At 42.9% G+C, this 17800-nt stretch overlaps 1 protein-coding gene across 3 annotated transcripts in view; it reads right to left on the minus strand.

Annotated features, from left to right (window-relative positions):
- The window catches only part of LOC309361140 (fragile X messenger ribonucleoprotein 1-like), a 222030-nt gene that overhangs the window by 169069 nt on the left and 35161 nt on the right, over window positions 1-17800 (minus strand). For all 3 annotated transcript variants that reach the window (XM_081896098.1, XM_081896099.1, XM_081896097.1), the window contains one exon: window positions 3502-3554. In XM_081896098.1, the coding sequence (XP_081752224.1) occupies window positions 3502-3554 (53 nt within the window). The remainder of the gene's footprint in view (window positions 1-3501; window positions 3555-17800) is intronic.

The raw sequence follows: 17800 nt of genomic DNA on the forward strand, positions 1-17800 counted from the left end.
ATCATTAGCAAACTTTATGCAACTCACTTACGTGAAAAGTTTGCGGACTGGCTGGAACAGGAGCACATCCTAAAGGAAGCCCAGGCTGGTTTCAGGGCACATAGATCAACTCTAGACCAAGGACTGGTATTGCAACATCTAGTGGAGAAATACACCTCAAAGAAAGGAGGCTCCCTCTATGTAGCCTTTATAGATTTCAAATCAGCTTTCGATTTGATACCCCGGCACAGACTTTGGGAAAAATTAAATGCCACAAACATCGATAGACGTCTTTTGCTTCTTATCCGTAGACTACATGAAAATACTCGGATCCGTGTTAGATGCGACCGTTATGGGAACTTATCAAAGGAAATCCAAAGTTTCCATGGTGTCAAGCAAGGCTGTGTTCTTGCCCCTATTCTATTTAACTTCTATATAAACTCCTTAGTCGGAAAGATGGAGGAAGCAAGTACTCATCCCCCAAACCTAAATAATATACCAATCCCAGTCCTTTTGTACGCAGATGATGCGGCACTTATTTCCTTCTCTTGTGTGGGTCTAAGAAAACTTTTACGAGCTCTTACAGAGTATTGCGAAGCTGAACACCTAATAATAAATTACACTAAATCAAAAATTATGGTGTTCTCCAAGAGAAAACGCCGACATAAATGGAAAATTAATAACCAACCTATTGAGCAAGTAACATCTTTTAGATATCTTGGAATAATTTTTGATGAGAAGGGATCTTGGTGCCATCAGATTAAGAATTCCATTGTAAATGCGCAAAGATCTTCCAGAGCTATCATAAGATTCTTTTACAGAAAAGGAGGTCAATATGTTCCTGCTGCCTCCCAGGTCTTTGTTGCAAAAATACTTCCACAATTGATGTATGGCACCCAGATATTTAATTGTCAAAAACTCAAGTCCCTGGAATCTGTACAAACTAAATTTTACCGCTCCCTACTAGGGTTACCTACCTGTGTCTCCAACACAGCCATCAGGCTGGAGGTAGGTCAACTCCCTATTAATGCCAGGATATGGATCCTGAAGATTCACTTCTGGCTAAAACTCATATTTTTCCCAGTGGGAGTGGCTCCATTGACTCTACTAGACCCGTTCCAGTCTAAATGGAGATTGTCGCTTTATGAAAAATTGAAGGGCCTGGGGCTTTCCCCACAAGAACTTATAGCCTCAGGTTTTGAAAAGGCTAAAAGGATAGTGAGCCAGCGAATAGGAGATGTAGAGCTTCAGGACCATATGAGCAAGATAGATAAATATCCAGCTATCCAAGATTATGGAAAAGGGTTTAATCTAACACCATATTTGCTGGATCTACAAATCGCAAAATACAGGCGGGCGTTTACCCTTACCAGATTTGATGTACTGCCATCTGCCTTATTAAAGGGCAGATACGAGGGCACACCCTATGCTGAACGAGTTTGCCCATGTGGTCTGAAAGAGGTGGAAACGGCTTCACATGTGTTGTTACACTGCGACCTTTACGGGGATATTAGGTCACTGTTTATCTCCCCTATCGTTCAGAAATTTCCAGGTCGATCTGAATCTCAGCGGCTGAAAATCCTACTAGGAGATAAAAACCCAGAAGTAACACTGAAAGTGGCCAAATTTTCTGCGGCTGCGATCAAGCGGAGGGCATTAGCTGTAAAAAAGTAAAAGACTTGACCCCTGGACAAGCCCCCTCATTTTTTAAGTCTATACATATACTGTAGTGCATATATGTGTATATATGTGTGTGGGGGGGGGTGTGTGCATATGTGTATTGCTTTTATGTATAATTTTATAGTTTTATTTGACACCATTATTCCCTTTGTAAACTATTGTTGTTTTTTTATGCTTTTCTGGTCTATGACCGTAATAAATTTATTCATTCATTCATTCATTCAATGCCGGGGATCGATGGCGATGGTAGAACCCTGAAAGGACAATCTTCCCAGATTAATAATGCCACCCCTCCCCCCCGGCCCACAGTCCGTGACTGGTGGAGGACGGAGAAACCTGGGGGTGCCATCTCTTGTAATGTAACTGTTTCCCCTTTGCGCACCCAGGTCTCCGTCACACAAGCCAGGTCGACCCCCTGTGAGGTAAAGAAATCTCGCAGGGTGGCGGTTTTGTTGCCTATAGACCTGGCATTGCACAGCACCAGTGACGGAGGTGAGTAATCCTTGCTCACCCTACCCTCGTCCCTTGGGATGAGGCGCAGATTGGAAGGGGTACGAGCATATCCATATCTCGATCCCCTTCGCCTATAACAACTGCCCCCACCGCCATACCTCCCTCGCCCCTCCACGGTAGCAATCCCAAGCCTCATAGTAGCTTCCATTGATGGCAATTAATGTTATTCTTTCGCAGCCTAAAACAATAAAACCTTAAAACAATAAAAACAGAAAACAAAAACAACCCAAAAAACAATAAAACAATACAAATAAAAACTGCAAAAATTACAAATTCATCAAAATCTAACAAATTCCCAAGCCCACCCAAACATCCATCCCACCCCCATATATAAAAAATCTAAAGGGAAAGGAAAATTTTAAAACATGTTAAAAAGAACTCTGCACCCCTCCGGGTCCTCCTGGGCAGTAGCAGCATCAGTGGCAACAACCGTCCTTGTGAGGCCCCACCCTGGGCCAGATTGTAAGTGGCAGGAGCAGTTCATGTGAGGCTTCAGGCCCCGCCCTGGGCCAGCTGGTAATTGGCAAGAGCAGGCACTCACACAGGGGAGTCCTCCTGGACAGCAGAGCAGTCCTTGTGAGGCCTGTCAGGCCCCGCTCCAGGCCAGATGGTAAGTGGCAAGAGCAGGGCCCTCAGACACTCACACAGGGGAGTCCTCCTGGGCAGCAGAGCAGTCCTTTTGAGGCTTCAGGCCCCGCCCCAGGCCAGATGGTAAGTGGCAAGAGCAGGGCCCTCAGACACTCACACAGGGGAGTCCTCCTGGACAGCAGAGCAGTCCTTTTGAGGCTTCAGGCCCCGCCCCAGGCCAGATGGTAAGTGGCAAGAGCAGGGTCCTCAGACACTCACACAGGGGAGTCCTCCTGGACAGCAGAGCAGTCCTTTTGAGGCTTCAGGCCCCACCCCAGGCCAGATAGTAAGTGGCAAGAGCAGGGCCCTCAGACACTCACAGAAAACTGGATGACATGAGCTAAAAAAATTGGATCACTTGATATGGAATGACCCTTTATACGAACACCTGAAGTGCTATTTTAAGCTAACACAAATTATTATTTAAAAATCAAAACATGTTTCAATGAAACATTCTTGACACAAGGTGCTAAACATAAAAATAAATAGGTTTCAGAACATTATTCATTATTAATCATAGCAATGGCATGCAATCACCTCCATAAGCATCTGCAAGCTACACGAGAAACATCCAAATCAAGCTCTAAGTATTAACTTATTTAAGTTTATACACTACCCCAATACTACTGCATTAGCAGATTATATGCAATTCACAATTACATCATTTACAACTATACTAGTCAGTAGCAAGACCATACGTACTTATTTTCAAATGAAACAGTTATTGAATCTTCATGTACATCCTTCACAAAAGCCTGCAAAAGAGAATGTACAACAAATATTAATATTAACATGTTAATTACGAATATTAACATGGAAGCTCAGAACACTTGTTCTAAATGTAACTAACTGGCAAAATATAGTAGGTTACTGAATATGCTAAGAATTTATGCACACCACAAGCATGTTACATGCATGGAAGATAACAGTGAAAATGCAGAAGGCTACTAAAAGATAGACATGAAATCCATATTAAGACTAATACGTTACAGCAAAAATGTTGATTTAAAGTTATCATTATTGTGGAATTACCATCCAGTCACCCCAGAACATCTTTACTACACTTCATTTTCTGGGCATTTGAATATCACCATACAGCATTTCTAGTTAGAACATAGTGAATAGGTGTCAGGCCTGAGGAATTCCCCCGCTCCTCTCCAGATGGTTTCAAGGAGCCAGGAGGAAACAAGATAGCTTTAATTATGATTTATTCAGTCTCTATGATAACAGACAATTCATGTTTTGCCACCATGACGTTGCTCACTCTGACTCCTCCTTCCCTCTTTCCCAGCAACACCTGCTCCTATGGAGTTTTCCCTTTGACAAATTCTTCTGCACACGCTGCTCTTGTATCCTTAAAGACCTTCGCATTTGAGGGGAAGGCAGATCACCTATGCTGTCTAACAAAGTGTGCACAGTCTGCCCCATTTCTTTTCCTGCTTCTGTTAAATCTTCATAACTAAGCTGTTCGCCAGCCTCTGCCTGATTATCTTGCTCATAGCTTGGCTGTAAATCAACACTCTCTCCCTCTTCCCTGTCAACAGCAGAAGGAGGAGGCAATCTCACCCACTCCTCAGCCTCTGCATTCCAGTCCCTGACAATAGGTAATTTGTGCAATAGCATTACTAGATTACACCCATAGAGGGCAAATGTAACTATTGAACTGTAATTTAGAAACTTTTCACAAGTCCTCCCACACAGAAAAAGCAACCCTCTGTAGTGGCCCTAAAATAGAAAACCTTTAAGAACTACTGAATGTTTCCATAGTAAAAACACTTGATGGACACACAATTACATGCCTAATATTAATTAAGTAATTGTGGAATAAATGAATAAAAATAAATTTTATTCTTAAGGAAGGAATAGTAAAAATGACCATGCCTGCCTTAAGACACCAAGGTTCTGTGAACAAAGAGGTTCACAAACAGCCCAAAGGAGGGGCCCCTTCACAGAACAGTTTATCTGCACACAAGAATGTTTTACAACCTGAGTTTAATTGCTTAAAATGAGACACAGCAGATGTTGGGAGTTAGCTGAATCAAAGGATTCACCCTAAACTCCTTTCCTTGTTAGAGGGTGCAATTAAGACTAAGAAACAGGGTGTTATCTATGAAACAATGTGTTAAAGGCCCATGCTGACCCTGAGAGTGATAGATTTATAGTTTAGAGGTGACTTGAGATAACAAGGAGAAATAGCAAATGATAGTTTAAGAACTAGTACGCATTCTCAAGCGCTTCATTAATATTATAGAACACACCACTATTTGAGAATCTGCTAATTTGAATGGACATGGGATGTATTTTATTGGTGGGGGTACATAATAGAGGGACATATGATGTAGGAAGTTCGTTAAGCCTCTAAACTGGATTTTCTTAACCAATAGGAATTGTAGGAGGAATATTCGAACGGTTTTAGCTTACAAATTATGTGTGATGCAAGCGAGAATTCATACTCCTTCTTTACAGCATGAGTTGAGGGGTCACCTGTGCAGTACTGTTACGACAATAAATCTGGTTATGCCTGATTGTGGTGTAGAATCCTTTTTTACACATAGTAAATTGACGCCCTCTGGGTAAAGATCCTTGGGACATAATTTGTCTAACAATAACCTAAACTCAAATATACTCATTTGAGGGACTTCCAGTGAGGCATCATGGCAGACGCCACAGCAGCGAGCAACTCCTGAAGCCAGCCAGAACCAATTGGGCTACCTGGCTGGCTCCCAGACTGCCGGGACTGCTGCTGCCACCGCTACAACCGACACGGCACCGGGGGCGCCCGGCACGCCAACTGAGGGAGCTGCCAACCCCTCCCCCCAGGCCGAGCCAGGAACAAAAGCGAAGACACCCAGCCACTCAGCCGACTGCCCAGCAATGATCCAGGACCAAGAAGATCCCGAAGCCGGCGCAGGGGAGAAGAGGAGAGAGAAATAGTGGGCAAAGAAAGACACTTGTTGCTGCTATCGCCAATGCCACCGCTAAGAAGGGAAAGGAGGAGAGGTAGGAGAGTGCACCGGGAGGGCAAGGGAAGCCGTGAAAAGACACACAGCTGTTTATTTCCCCCTTTTTTACATTTTTTTCGTATATATATATATATATATATATACACACACACATATATGAATGATAGTTACTATCATTAACTCTATCCTCTATTTTTAATATATAATTTTTTTCCTCCTTTCATATATTTTTAACCCTTTTTTTTCTTCCCCCCTTCCCTAAGTCTTCAGCCCTTTCACTAAATTATTATTACTACCATTTTAAAAATACATCCATTTATTACTTAAAAACACATTTTCCATCCCCCCCCCCAAAAATAGGGTGGGACTTTTTTGTTGCTGATGTCCTCTTTCATTCCCAATTTTTTTTTTAACTTTATTTTTACCAGACAATCTGCCACTCTCTAACTTACTTTCCCTATTTTCTGTATTTCGCTTTATTTTTGTCAGATGCTGCTGTGGTTGCTCGAGAGTAAACAGGCAAGACTCTGACCTGTCTTTTACAGGCTTTATTCTTGGTGCAAACTATTTACAGTGAAGAGCATCGTAAGTTCATGGCTGGCTCAGTCGCTAGTAGAATCTGGGAGTGGTCGGTCTTTGTACCTCCCCCAGCTTAAAAGTCACGTCACCCCCAGCCTTTTCCGCCCCTCCCTGCACCGAAGCCTACTTTTTTACTGTTGGCATTTGATATACAAATACTACTGCCAGGCATCACAACCTCAACAGCTTCAGATCCCTCATCTCCTTCCCCCCTTCCTTCTTTGATTTAGTCTGCTTTTCTAGTCCCTCTTACCCTCCAAACCCTAAAATCTACATACACGTACCTCCCCACACAGTTTCATTAGCAATCCTCCCTCCCCAGTGGTCTTTTACCTCATACTATAACTAGAACCACCACTGCAACCAAGTATTTTCATCTTTCTTTGTCTCTCCCCTACCTACCTACCTGCCTACCTACCTTCCCTCCACCCTTCCTTCCCTCCACCCTTCCTTCCCTCCACCCTTCCTTCCTTCCCTCCCTCCACCCTTCCTTCCTTCCTTCCCTCCCTCCACCCTTCCTTCCTTCCTTCCCTCCCTCCACCCTTCCTTCCTTCCTTCCCTCCCTCCACCCTTCCTTCCTTCCTTCCTTCCTTCCTTCCTTCCTTCCTTCCTTCCTTCCCTCCCTCCCTCCCTCCACCCTTCCTTCCTTCCTTCCCTCCCTCCACCCTTCCTCCCTTCCTTCCTTCCACCCTTCCCTCCACCCTTCCTTCCTTCCCTCCACCCTTCCACCCTTCCTTCCTTCCTTCCCTCCACCCTTCCACCCTTCCTTCCTTCCTTCCCTCCACCCTTCCACCCTTCCTTCCTTCCCTCCACCCTTCCACCCTTCCTTCCTTCCCTCCACCCTTCCACCCTTCCCTCCACCCTTCCACCCTTCCACCCTTCCCTCCACCCTTCCTTCCACCCTTCCTTCCACCCTTCCTTCCTTCCTTCCTTCCACCCTTCCTTCCACCCTTCCACCCTTCCTTCCTTCCTTCCTTCCTTCCTTCCTTCCTTCCTTCCTTCCTTCCTTCCACCCTTCCTTCCACTCTTCCTTCCTTCCTTCCACCCTTCCTTCCACCCTTCCTTCCACCCTTCCTTCCTTCCTTCCACCCTTCCTTCCACCCTTCCTTCCTTCCACCCTTCCTTCCTTCCTTCCACCCTTCCTTCCTTCCTTCCACCCTTCCTTCCACCCTTCCTTCCTTCCACCCTTCCTTCCTTCCTTCCACCCTTCCTTCCTTCCTTCCACCCTTCCTTCCTTCCTTCCACCCTTCCTTCCACCCTTCCTTCCACCCTTCCTTCCACCCTTCCACCCTTCCTTCCACCCTTCCTTCCTTCCTTTCTTCTCCTTCCCTCCTTTTCTCTCTCCCCTTTTTACTTTACTCTAACTTCCATCCCTCCCCTCCCCTGCTTCTCCCCCTTTCCTCCCCTCCTTTTTCACCTTCAACCTCTACATTGCTTTGTTGGGTTCTGTTCCTGAACACACCCTTGCCAACCTTAAATTCTTATTTCTTTACCACAAACCCCTAACCCCTCCCTCCACCCTCAACTGGACCCCAATACTCCTTTCGTGAGTATCCGTGCACAGACACATACACACAGGTGCACCCATGAATAACCCCCCCCCAAACTCACACCCTCCCTCTGGCCCCATCCCACCAGTCTCTCATACCCCTGCCTACTAACCCCTTTACGTCAACCGCCTGTCTGTTGGCTTACTCGTCTGCTTGACTGCCCCCACCACCCCGGCAACACTGTTGAGGAGACTGCAAAAAACCCTTAAAGCACAGCCCAGACGGGACACTAATGACCACCTAATCCAGACGCTCTGTAAAAGCCACCAGTCAACAATGCTTTGTTCAGCTCAACGACACCCAGGAACCACCACCACAACTCATAGCCACAACACGCCCTGCTCCAAGAGGACACCAAGCAGATCTGAAACCAAAAACACCAGCGAGACTGTGATGACACCAACCAGGGAGATGGCAAACAGCACGAGAACACAACACCTCCCCCCAGCAATCCTTCTGATACAGAGGGGGAAGCTCCACGGAAATCGGGTCTTTCCGCTGCAGCGAAGCGGAGACCCTTTCAAAAACCGCAGGCGAGCAAAGCCTGCGACCGTGGGACTCGGCGGGCACCTTTGCGTCGTCCCCCCGCTTGGTAAAGGGGCTTGCTAAAAAGCTCCGGAGCGAGACGGGGGTGTGCGTTGCGGTGCTGAGAGTTCATCGCTACTTCTGCGGAGCGAAGCTGCACAGCTGATGCCGGAGAGCACTGACCTTTTTCCTTTGAAAATTCGGCTTCTAAACTACAACCCGTGAGTAAGATCTCGTTAAAAGGGGAAGATCAAAGGATTTGTTTGCTTTGATCGACGCAACGAACTTGAATTTGGCACTGAAGCGGGAAGGCGCAAAAAGGAAGTCCGTCTTCCGGTTTTGTAAATAGGACTAAAGCAAAGACTTTTGAAGCTAAGAATTTGGAAAGTTGAGCTAAAAGGAGCTAAATTTTAATGTCTGGAATAAGTACCCCCCCCCCTCAGAGTGGGGGGGGGGAGGAGAAGAAATCTTTCGATTGAAGGAAAAAGGGCGAGGGAAAATAAAGACCACCACTTAATCCCTGATATTGGACTGCCAGAGACAGCAGGGATAGTTCTGCACCATTTAGAGACATTGTTACTACATGAGATCACTCTGTAACTGAACTGACATTACTGAAGGACCCTCTTTGTAACTGTTGCTTTTGACTGAAAGATACTACTGCCTACAGAAATAAGTTACTTTGAAAAGAACATTGTTGCCAAGGAGCTCCCCTAGAGGAGGCTTGTGATACAACTGGGGATTTTCCATTACAGCTGGCCAGGAAATTTTCCCATTACTAAAGAATCTGAACCGTGAGAGTGACCTTGAGTTTCAAAGATAAAGTAATGGATCAGCTTCAACGCCAGGAAAAATCCCAGGAAAACTCCTCAAAGATAAAAACCAGGCTGCAGCAACGAAGACAATCAGTAGTAGCCCCACCTGTTTTAGAAAAGGAAGAATTTGGACAGCCTGGAGCAAAAGGTGGGGGCTCTGAAGAGACATTAAATGCATCATTAGATAAAATATTTGGAGCTTTGGAAAAATTGTCAGCTAAAACACCACAACCATCAGCTCCAACACAACACCACAACTATCAGCCATCACAACACCACAACTATCAGCTCCAACACACAGGCCATTGATCGGTTGCTGCAGGAATCTAAATTGATAAGAAAAATTGCTGAGGAAGCAAAAGAGAAGGCGCAGGCGGTAGAAGAAAGGATACAGCCAATTAATAAAGAACTTGAGGATCATAAGGCGCAATTGTCCTTGATTGAACTAAGAGACAAACAGACTAATTTAAGCATTAGGTCAGTACCAGAATTGGAACAAAATAACTTAAGTGAATTTCTGACACAGGAATTTGAAGAATTCTGGGGCCTTGAACAGGACAAAGATTTTAAGATAGTGACTGCCTTCAGACTCGGTAAAGGTGGCAAAGGGGGAAGAAAAAACAGGGCAAGAGACTGTTTGATTACACTCAGATCTAAAGAAGAGAGGGACAAAATATTGAGCCTCCATTACCAGAAATCATTGGAGATAGAAGACTCAAGGATTGAAATTTTTAAAGATATCCCAAAACACCTTTTAGACCTTAGAACAAAATACGGAGACCTAGTGTATCTGTTAAGAAGATCATTTTTAGGTGGGAGTTTCCACAAGGCTTGTCTTTTACCTATAAAGGGGGAAAGGTGAAGATAAGATTAGAGGAAGATAAAGTGAGATTCTTGAAAGATCACGAGGTAAACCTACAAAAAGAGGCAGAGGAAAGAGAACCGAAGATACCAAGACCAGGAGCTTTGGACCCAGGGAAGACACCATTGGGACTGGATAAATCAGAGAAAGTGATACCACCCACAGATCAAGAACAATTGTTGGGAGCTGTTGGAGGGAATATAGAATAACTTACACAATGTCTCTGCGGGCACTAAGTTGGAATATTCGAGGTTTGAACTCCCCTGACAAAAGGAAAAGAATCTTTCATCTATTGAAAAAGGAAAAATTGGATTTGATTTGCCTGCAAGAAACCCATGTGACCAGAATACACAGGAAAGTATTAATTAATAAAAGATTAGGCCAAGAATTTATTTCATCAGATAAAGTCAAAAAAAGAGGAGTTGTGATCTATGCAAAAGAAAGTTTATCACCAAAATTCATTTTTAAAGATGACCAAGGAAGATTTGTGGCAATTGAGATACAATTTCAAGGAGAGAGACTTTTGATAGTAGGGGTTTATGCACCAAATGAGGGGAAATCAGAATTTTTTTTAAGAAACTGCATGAGACATTGTTGGACTTTATGGATTACAATATCATCATGCTCGGAGATATGAATGGGGTGGTATCGACAAATATGGATAAGTCAGAAAGACAGGTGGTGACAAACGATGGAAGACTACCGAAAACCTTTTTTGAAATGACAGACAATATGAACTTGATTGACACTTGGAGAACTAAGAACCCCCTAGGTAGAGAGGGGACTTTCTTTTCTGAAGCCCAAAAGACCTGGACAAGAATTGACCAAATCTGGATAACCAGAGGAATGGCTCCCAAGATTCGAAAAGTGGAAATTTGCCCCAAAACCTGCTCCGACCATAATCCTGTGAAAATGGAAATGAAATTAACACCGACTGGTTCCTTCAGATGGAGGATGAATGACACCTTGTTTAGAGATACAGAAATTACCAAGAAGGCCCAAAAAACTATAAAGGACTACTTTGAGATAAATTTGAAGACTTCGGTGGAAAAAAGAGTAATCTGGGACACAAGTAAAGCTGTAATGAGAGGGTTTCTGATACAGCAGAATGCAATAAAAAGGAGAACTCAAGAGGAGAAAAAAGAAAAGATTTTGGAGAAGATAAGAGAAGGAGAGAAGAGACTTAGAGCTAAACCAAAGTCACAAGAGATTCTGAGAGAAATTAAACTAAACCAAGTACAATATATGAAAATGATAAATCAAGATATTGAATGGAAAATCAAACAGATGAGACAAAAGACCTTTGAATCAGCCAATAAATGTGGGAAGCTGCTAGCGTGGCAGTTGAAGAAGAGACAAAAGTTAAATACGGTCACAAATCTTGAGGTGGAAGGAAAGAGCATACAGAACCCACAGGAGATTAGAAATTATTTCCAGAGATACTTTAAACAACTTTACACACAAGGGCCACAGATTGAGACAAAAATTGACCAATTTTTGAAAGTCAATGGATTACAAAAAATTTCTCAAGAAAACAAATTGTTATTGGACCATAAAATAACTGAACAAGAGGTGGAAGGTGCGATTCAGAACATGCAATTGGGCAAATCTCCAGGGCCTGATGGATTAACCTCTAAATACTATAGAACTTTGAAAGACTATCTAATTCAACCACTAAAAGAGGTGTACAATGACATTATGGAGGGGGGGGGGGAAAGCGCCTGAGTCGTGGAAAGAAGCTTATATCACACTTATACCAAAAACTGAATCTGAAAAGACACAACTTAAGAACTACCGCCCCATATCCCTGCTTAATGTGGATTATAAAATCTTTGCAGACATTTTGGCTAAAAGACTGAAAAGAGTATTGGCAGAGGTTATACATAAAGATCAGGCAGGCTTCCTCCCTGGTAGACATTTATCAGACAACATGAGGAATATAATTAACATCTTAGAAAAATTGCAGGTGAATATCAACACAAAAGCAGTGTTGATATTTGTAGATGCGGAGAAAGCCTTTGACAATATTTCCTGGAGTTTCATGAAGAAAAACCTTCAGGGGATGGGGGTCGGACAAAACTTTGAAAATGGTATAGGTGCGATTTACTCTGAACAAAAGGCTAAACTGATAGTGAATAACGTGGTGACAGAGGAATTTAAAATAGAGAAAGGGACACGACAAGGCTGCCCAATTTCCCCACTGCTCTTTATTTCGGTTCTGGAGGTTTTGCTGAATATGATTAGAAGGGACCAGTTGATTCAGGGTATTCAGGTCGGAGTTAAACAATATAAACTTAAAGCCTTTGCAGATGACCTAGTATTGACATTACAAGAGCCAGTACCTAGCACCAAGAGGGCCCTAGAAGTAATCCAGGAATTTGGTCAAGTAGCAGGTTTTAAGTTGAACAAGTTAAAAACCAAGGTTTTGGAGAAGAATTTGACACCAATAGAGAGGGGAGAGGTTTCAGAAGGAGACAGACTTAACATTGGTAAAGAAAGTGAAATACCTGGGGGTGAACATGACCGCTAAGAATGTGAACTTATTTAAAGATAATTATGAGAAATGTTGGTCAGAAGTGAAGAAACATCTTGAAACTTGGTCGAACCTGAAGCTTTCCTTGCTGGGTCGAATTGCTGTTATTAAGATGAATGTATTGCCGAGAATGTTATTTTTGTTCCAATCACTACAAATCATGGACAAGATGGACTGTTTCAAGAAGTGGCAAAGAGATATATCTAGATTTGTCTGGCAGGGCAAAAAGCCCAGAATAAAATTTAAGATACTTACTGATGCTAAAGATAGAGGGGGGTTTGCCCTGCCAGATTTTAAACTCTATTATGAATCAGCAGCTTTTTGCTGGCTGAAGGAATGGCTACTTCTGGAAAATACGGATGTGTTAGATCTTGAAGGGTATGATAATGTATTTGGGTGGCATGCATATCTGTGGTATGGCAAGGTAAAAGCGCATAAGGCTTTTAAAAACCATATTGTCAGGAAAGCATTGTTTAATGTCTGGATTAGATATAAAGACTCTTTGGAGAGTAAAACCCCAAGGTGGCTTTCACCTATGGAAGCGAAAGCTCTGAAAAAACTTAATATGGAGGCAAAATGGCCAAAATACTGGGAAATTGTAGAACAGGAAGGTGACAAATTGAAACTGCAGAGTTATGAGAAGCTTAAAGAGAAGGTGCGAGACTGGTTACACTACTTTCAAATAACAGAGGTTTATAACCAGGACAAAAAGTGGGTTTCCAGGTGGAAAGATCAAAGTTAAGAGACAGAACTGTTAGAACCCAATGCTAAGATACTATCAAGAATGTATAATTTGCTGTTGAAATGGAACACTGAGGAAGAAACAGTAAAATCTGCAATGATAAAATGGGCACAAGATATAGGATATAATATCATGTTTGCTGATGGGAGAAGTTGTGGACCACCGGGATTAAATTTACGGCATGTAATGCCCTAAGAGAGAATATTATGAAAATGATGTATAGGTGGTACATGACCCCAGTCAAGCTTGCAAAAATCTATCACTTGCCCGACAATAAATGTTGGAAATGTAAAGAAATTGAAGATACATTCTTTCACCTTTGGTGGACGTGCCCAAGGATCAAGGCTTTCTGGGAGATGATCTATAATGAACTGAAGAAGGTACTTAAGTACACTTTCCCCAAGAAACCAGAGGCCTTCCTCCTGGGCATAGTCGGCCAATGGGTGTCAAAGAAGGATAGAATACTCATTGCAAGAATACTCATTGCAAAGCATTGGAAGACACAAGACCTACCCACACTGGAAGAATGGCAGATGCAAGTAATGGACTACATGGAAATGGCGAAAATGACTGGCAGAATCCGAGACCAGGGAGAAGAGTTGGTGGAAGAAGATTGGAGGAAATTTAAAATTTATCTACAGAAACATTGTAAAATTTTTGAATGTTAATGGCATTGAAACTAACTGAAGGGGTTCTAGCAACAAGGTAAAAAATAAGATTGGATTAATAATGGATAAATTAAATTGGATATGAATTTGCTGAATTAATTTTTAAAAGGGATACAAAAAAGGGAGATGTGAGGAAGTCAGGAAAATAAGTGAATCAAAGATGGGGAGTTAAAAAGAGGGATTTTTGTATTGTTTTTTAGTTAATGTGCTCCTTTTTTTCTTTTTTTTCTAAGTTAAATCTTTGTACTTTTGTATTCTATAATTCTACATTTGTGTGTATGTGTGTGTGTGTTTTCTTTTTTCTGTTTGTTGTTACTCTCAAAACTTAATAAAATATCATTTTAAAAAAAAAACAGAACTGAAGGAAGTGAAAATGAGACTAAGAGAACTACTGAAAGCGTTCAGTGACATGACCTCCAAAATGGAAACTCTAGAAAACAAGAACCAAATACAAGAAAGAATAATAGAGAAGTACCGAAAGGAGAACACACGTATGAATAATAAATTGGCTGAAATGGAAAGCCACCTGGAGATAATAGAAACGGAAAATGCAGCCATGAATATCAAACAGGCAGACCTTGAAGACCATAGTAGACACTGCAACTTCCGCTTCCGCAACTTTCCTGAAAAAGTGGAGGAGAAAAGCCCAGCAGATCTAATTGTAAGCTGGCTGAAAAATACAATCCCAAACTTGACACTCGAGGTAGACGACCTGGAGAGGGCTCACAGAGCCCTAAAACCTATGCCGAAACCCAACGTCCCCCCGAGACATCATTGTATGCTTCACACGCTACAAAATGAAAGAGAAACTCAACAAGCCTTCAATATGGAGACAACCCCATATTGGCCTTACAGGATTTATTTCAGGACACCCTAAATTGGAGGAAAAACCTACGCCCATGCACCCAGTGTCTCCAACAAGCAGGGATCAAGTACCGATGGGACTTCCCCTTCCGCCTCATAGTAACAACCAACACAACACAACACATGGCTACCAACATACCTGAAGCCCTGCAACTACTGAAGAACCTCGAACTCAACCCTCCACTGGAATGGCAACTGACAAACTCACCAAGTGAGTCATGACCACCACGATGAAACAACACCAAACAACTGGACGACAGTAAAGAGGAAAAAGAAGCAACAGAAGTGACACAACAATGCAAACCAACACAGCCAACCACCACCACGCACAAAAGCATCCCGCCGAACATACGGCACAAGACAACAGACCAAGATCAACCAAACCAACACATCACAGATGGACAACCCTACAACAACAACAACCACAGCTGAATGAAGCACCCGGAAAACACGTCAAACTGAAGGACTGGTGATTCCCCCCTTCCTTCCCCCCCTCCCCCAGGCCATAAATATAACCAACACCATCAACACCCCCCCAGCCCTGCACCTCCACAGAGATCCTCACCCCAACACCAGTCCAGACGACTTCAAACCACATTCCCCACCACACAACAACCCAAAACCCACACTTTCAGCACCCCCTACTCCATGCTAAGGAAAAATAACTTCTCCAACCTCAATAAAACAACCCACAAACAGGCTAAAATCTGACACCCAATCAGCACAATGGTGACACCAGAGCATACCAACACCCACATCCCCACCCCAGCATACCAATCATGTTGCTAATAACATTGGCAACACTGCTTATGAACCCTATACCCAACATTGGCATCACAAAGACACTTAACACTGTCTCACTGACCACCCCCTATTGCAAACGACAGGGAGGATGTGTTGGGATACTGCCAGGGAGTCAGAGGCATCAGGCAGCCTCATCAGGCAGGCCTCCATCGTCGTCTCTGGACAAACTCGACTCCCATCGGAACAGCATCAGTCAATTAGCGACACGGGCCTCAGACACATTCCAGGACTTGTGCACGCCCTTTTCGCAGAGTTTCCACAACGGAAGGTTCACCCAGGATAGCGTATTTACAGCTTTATTCAGCGTTGGTCAGAACAAAGGAAAAACGTGACTGCCTGCCTTTGTGTCGAGGAAACAGACAGAAACAAAAGCTATATACAAAACGGAAACTCCCTGTGAGCAGGAAGTACGCAGGCTTGTGACACACAACAGCCTACTCCCTTTTAAGGTGGAACGGAAATATCCTAACAGGATGGCCTGCCCCTAAACAAGGCCATCCACACCAGCTGAGTCCTAGGACCAACCGGCTAAACGCCAGATGGCCCAAAATACCCCTAACACACACCTATATGACTACATATAGGATACTCTCTATAATCTATCCCCCACTCTTTAACCCAAATCTGATCCTAATCCCACTAGTCCTCCACCCACCACACTCTAGGTCAGCACAACCCCATTGGTTCGTTAAACAACACAAAGTGAGAGACGCAGGACAACCCAGATGGGTTGGCAAGGCATCATCCTACATAATAGATAAGCAAGATGGCTAGCCTAAAAGCAATTACATTAAAGAGGAGAAGAAGAGGAGGAACAAGAAGAGAGAGAGGGATCAGAAGAAGAAGACAACAACCAAAAACAGTAAACTTAGCGCAACTGAGTGGGAACTCTTAGACAAAATAAATAATGAACCTGAAAGTATTTTCCTGGAATGTCAATGGGATGAACAATTTAAATAAGAGACGAAAAGTTAACCATGTTTTGATTAAACGAAACCTAGATATCATATGCCTGCAAGAAACACATGTAGCAAAAAAGCACAAAAGAATTTTAAGTAATAAAAAACTGGGCCAAGAGTTTATCGTGTCAGATTAAAACAAAAAGAGAGGTGTGGTAATATATGTAAAAGAGAAGCATGATCCAAAATTAATTTTTAAGGAGGATGAGGGAAGAATATTGATTGTACAAATTGGGTTTCAAGGGGGGAAATGGCTGATTGTGGAGATCTATGCACCAAACGATAAGAAAGCTGAATTTTATACAAAGTTGAATGAAATAATGTTAGAGTATTTAGATCAGAAATTGATACTACTGGGAGATTTCAATGGAGTGGTGGTACCGGATTTAGACAGATTAACAAAGAGGCGAAATACATATGAAGGTAAACTGCCGAAGGCCTTCTTTGATATGGCCAATACATTGGGAGTAATTGATATCTGGAGATTAAGGAATCCAACAGTAAGACAATTTTCATTCCACTCTGAACCAAACCAAAGCTTCAGCAGAATAGATCAGATCTGGGTTTCTAAGATTCTAACACCGAGAGTAACTAGAATTGAAATTCTCCCCCAAACCCTGTCAGATCATAATCCGCTATATATGGAATTAAAAGGAAAGGACCCCTCTACACATAGATGGAGAATGAATGAGAGCTTATTTAATGACCAGAGAGTAGTGGAAACTGCAAAAGAGACAATAACAGATTATTTTAAATGGAATCTAAACAAAGAAACACCAATTGAAACAGTCTGGGACGCGAGCAAAGCGGTGATAAGGGGTTTCCTGATTCAAAAAAACAGCTTCCAGAAAAGAGGGAGAGAGAAGAAGAAAGAAGAGATCCTGTCCCAGCTCATGGAGAATGAAAAACAGCTTATAACAAAACCTAAAGATGAAATAATAAAACGAAATATAAAAATGTTGCAGTCTCAGTTCTCCATGGTGGTGGGACAGGAGATCGAATGGAAAATAAAAGCCATGAGACAAAAAAATTTCGGGTCGGCCAACAAAGTTGGGAGATTCCTGGCGTGGCAAATAAAAGCAAGACAAAAACAGAACACAATTTGTAAAATAAAAGATGGGGATAAAATGATTGAGG

Source organism: Podarcis melisellensis (assembly GCF_964234715.1).
Source record: "Podarcis melisellensis genome assembly, chromosome: W".
NCBI classification, from domain to species: Eukaryota; Metazoa; Chordata; class Lepidosauria; order Squamata; family Lacertidae; genus Podarcis; species Podarcis melisellensis.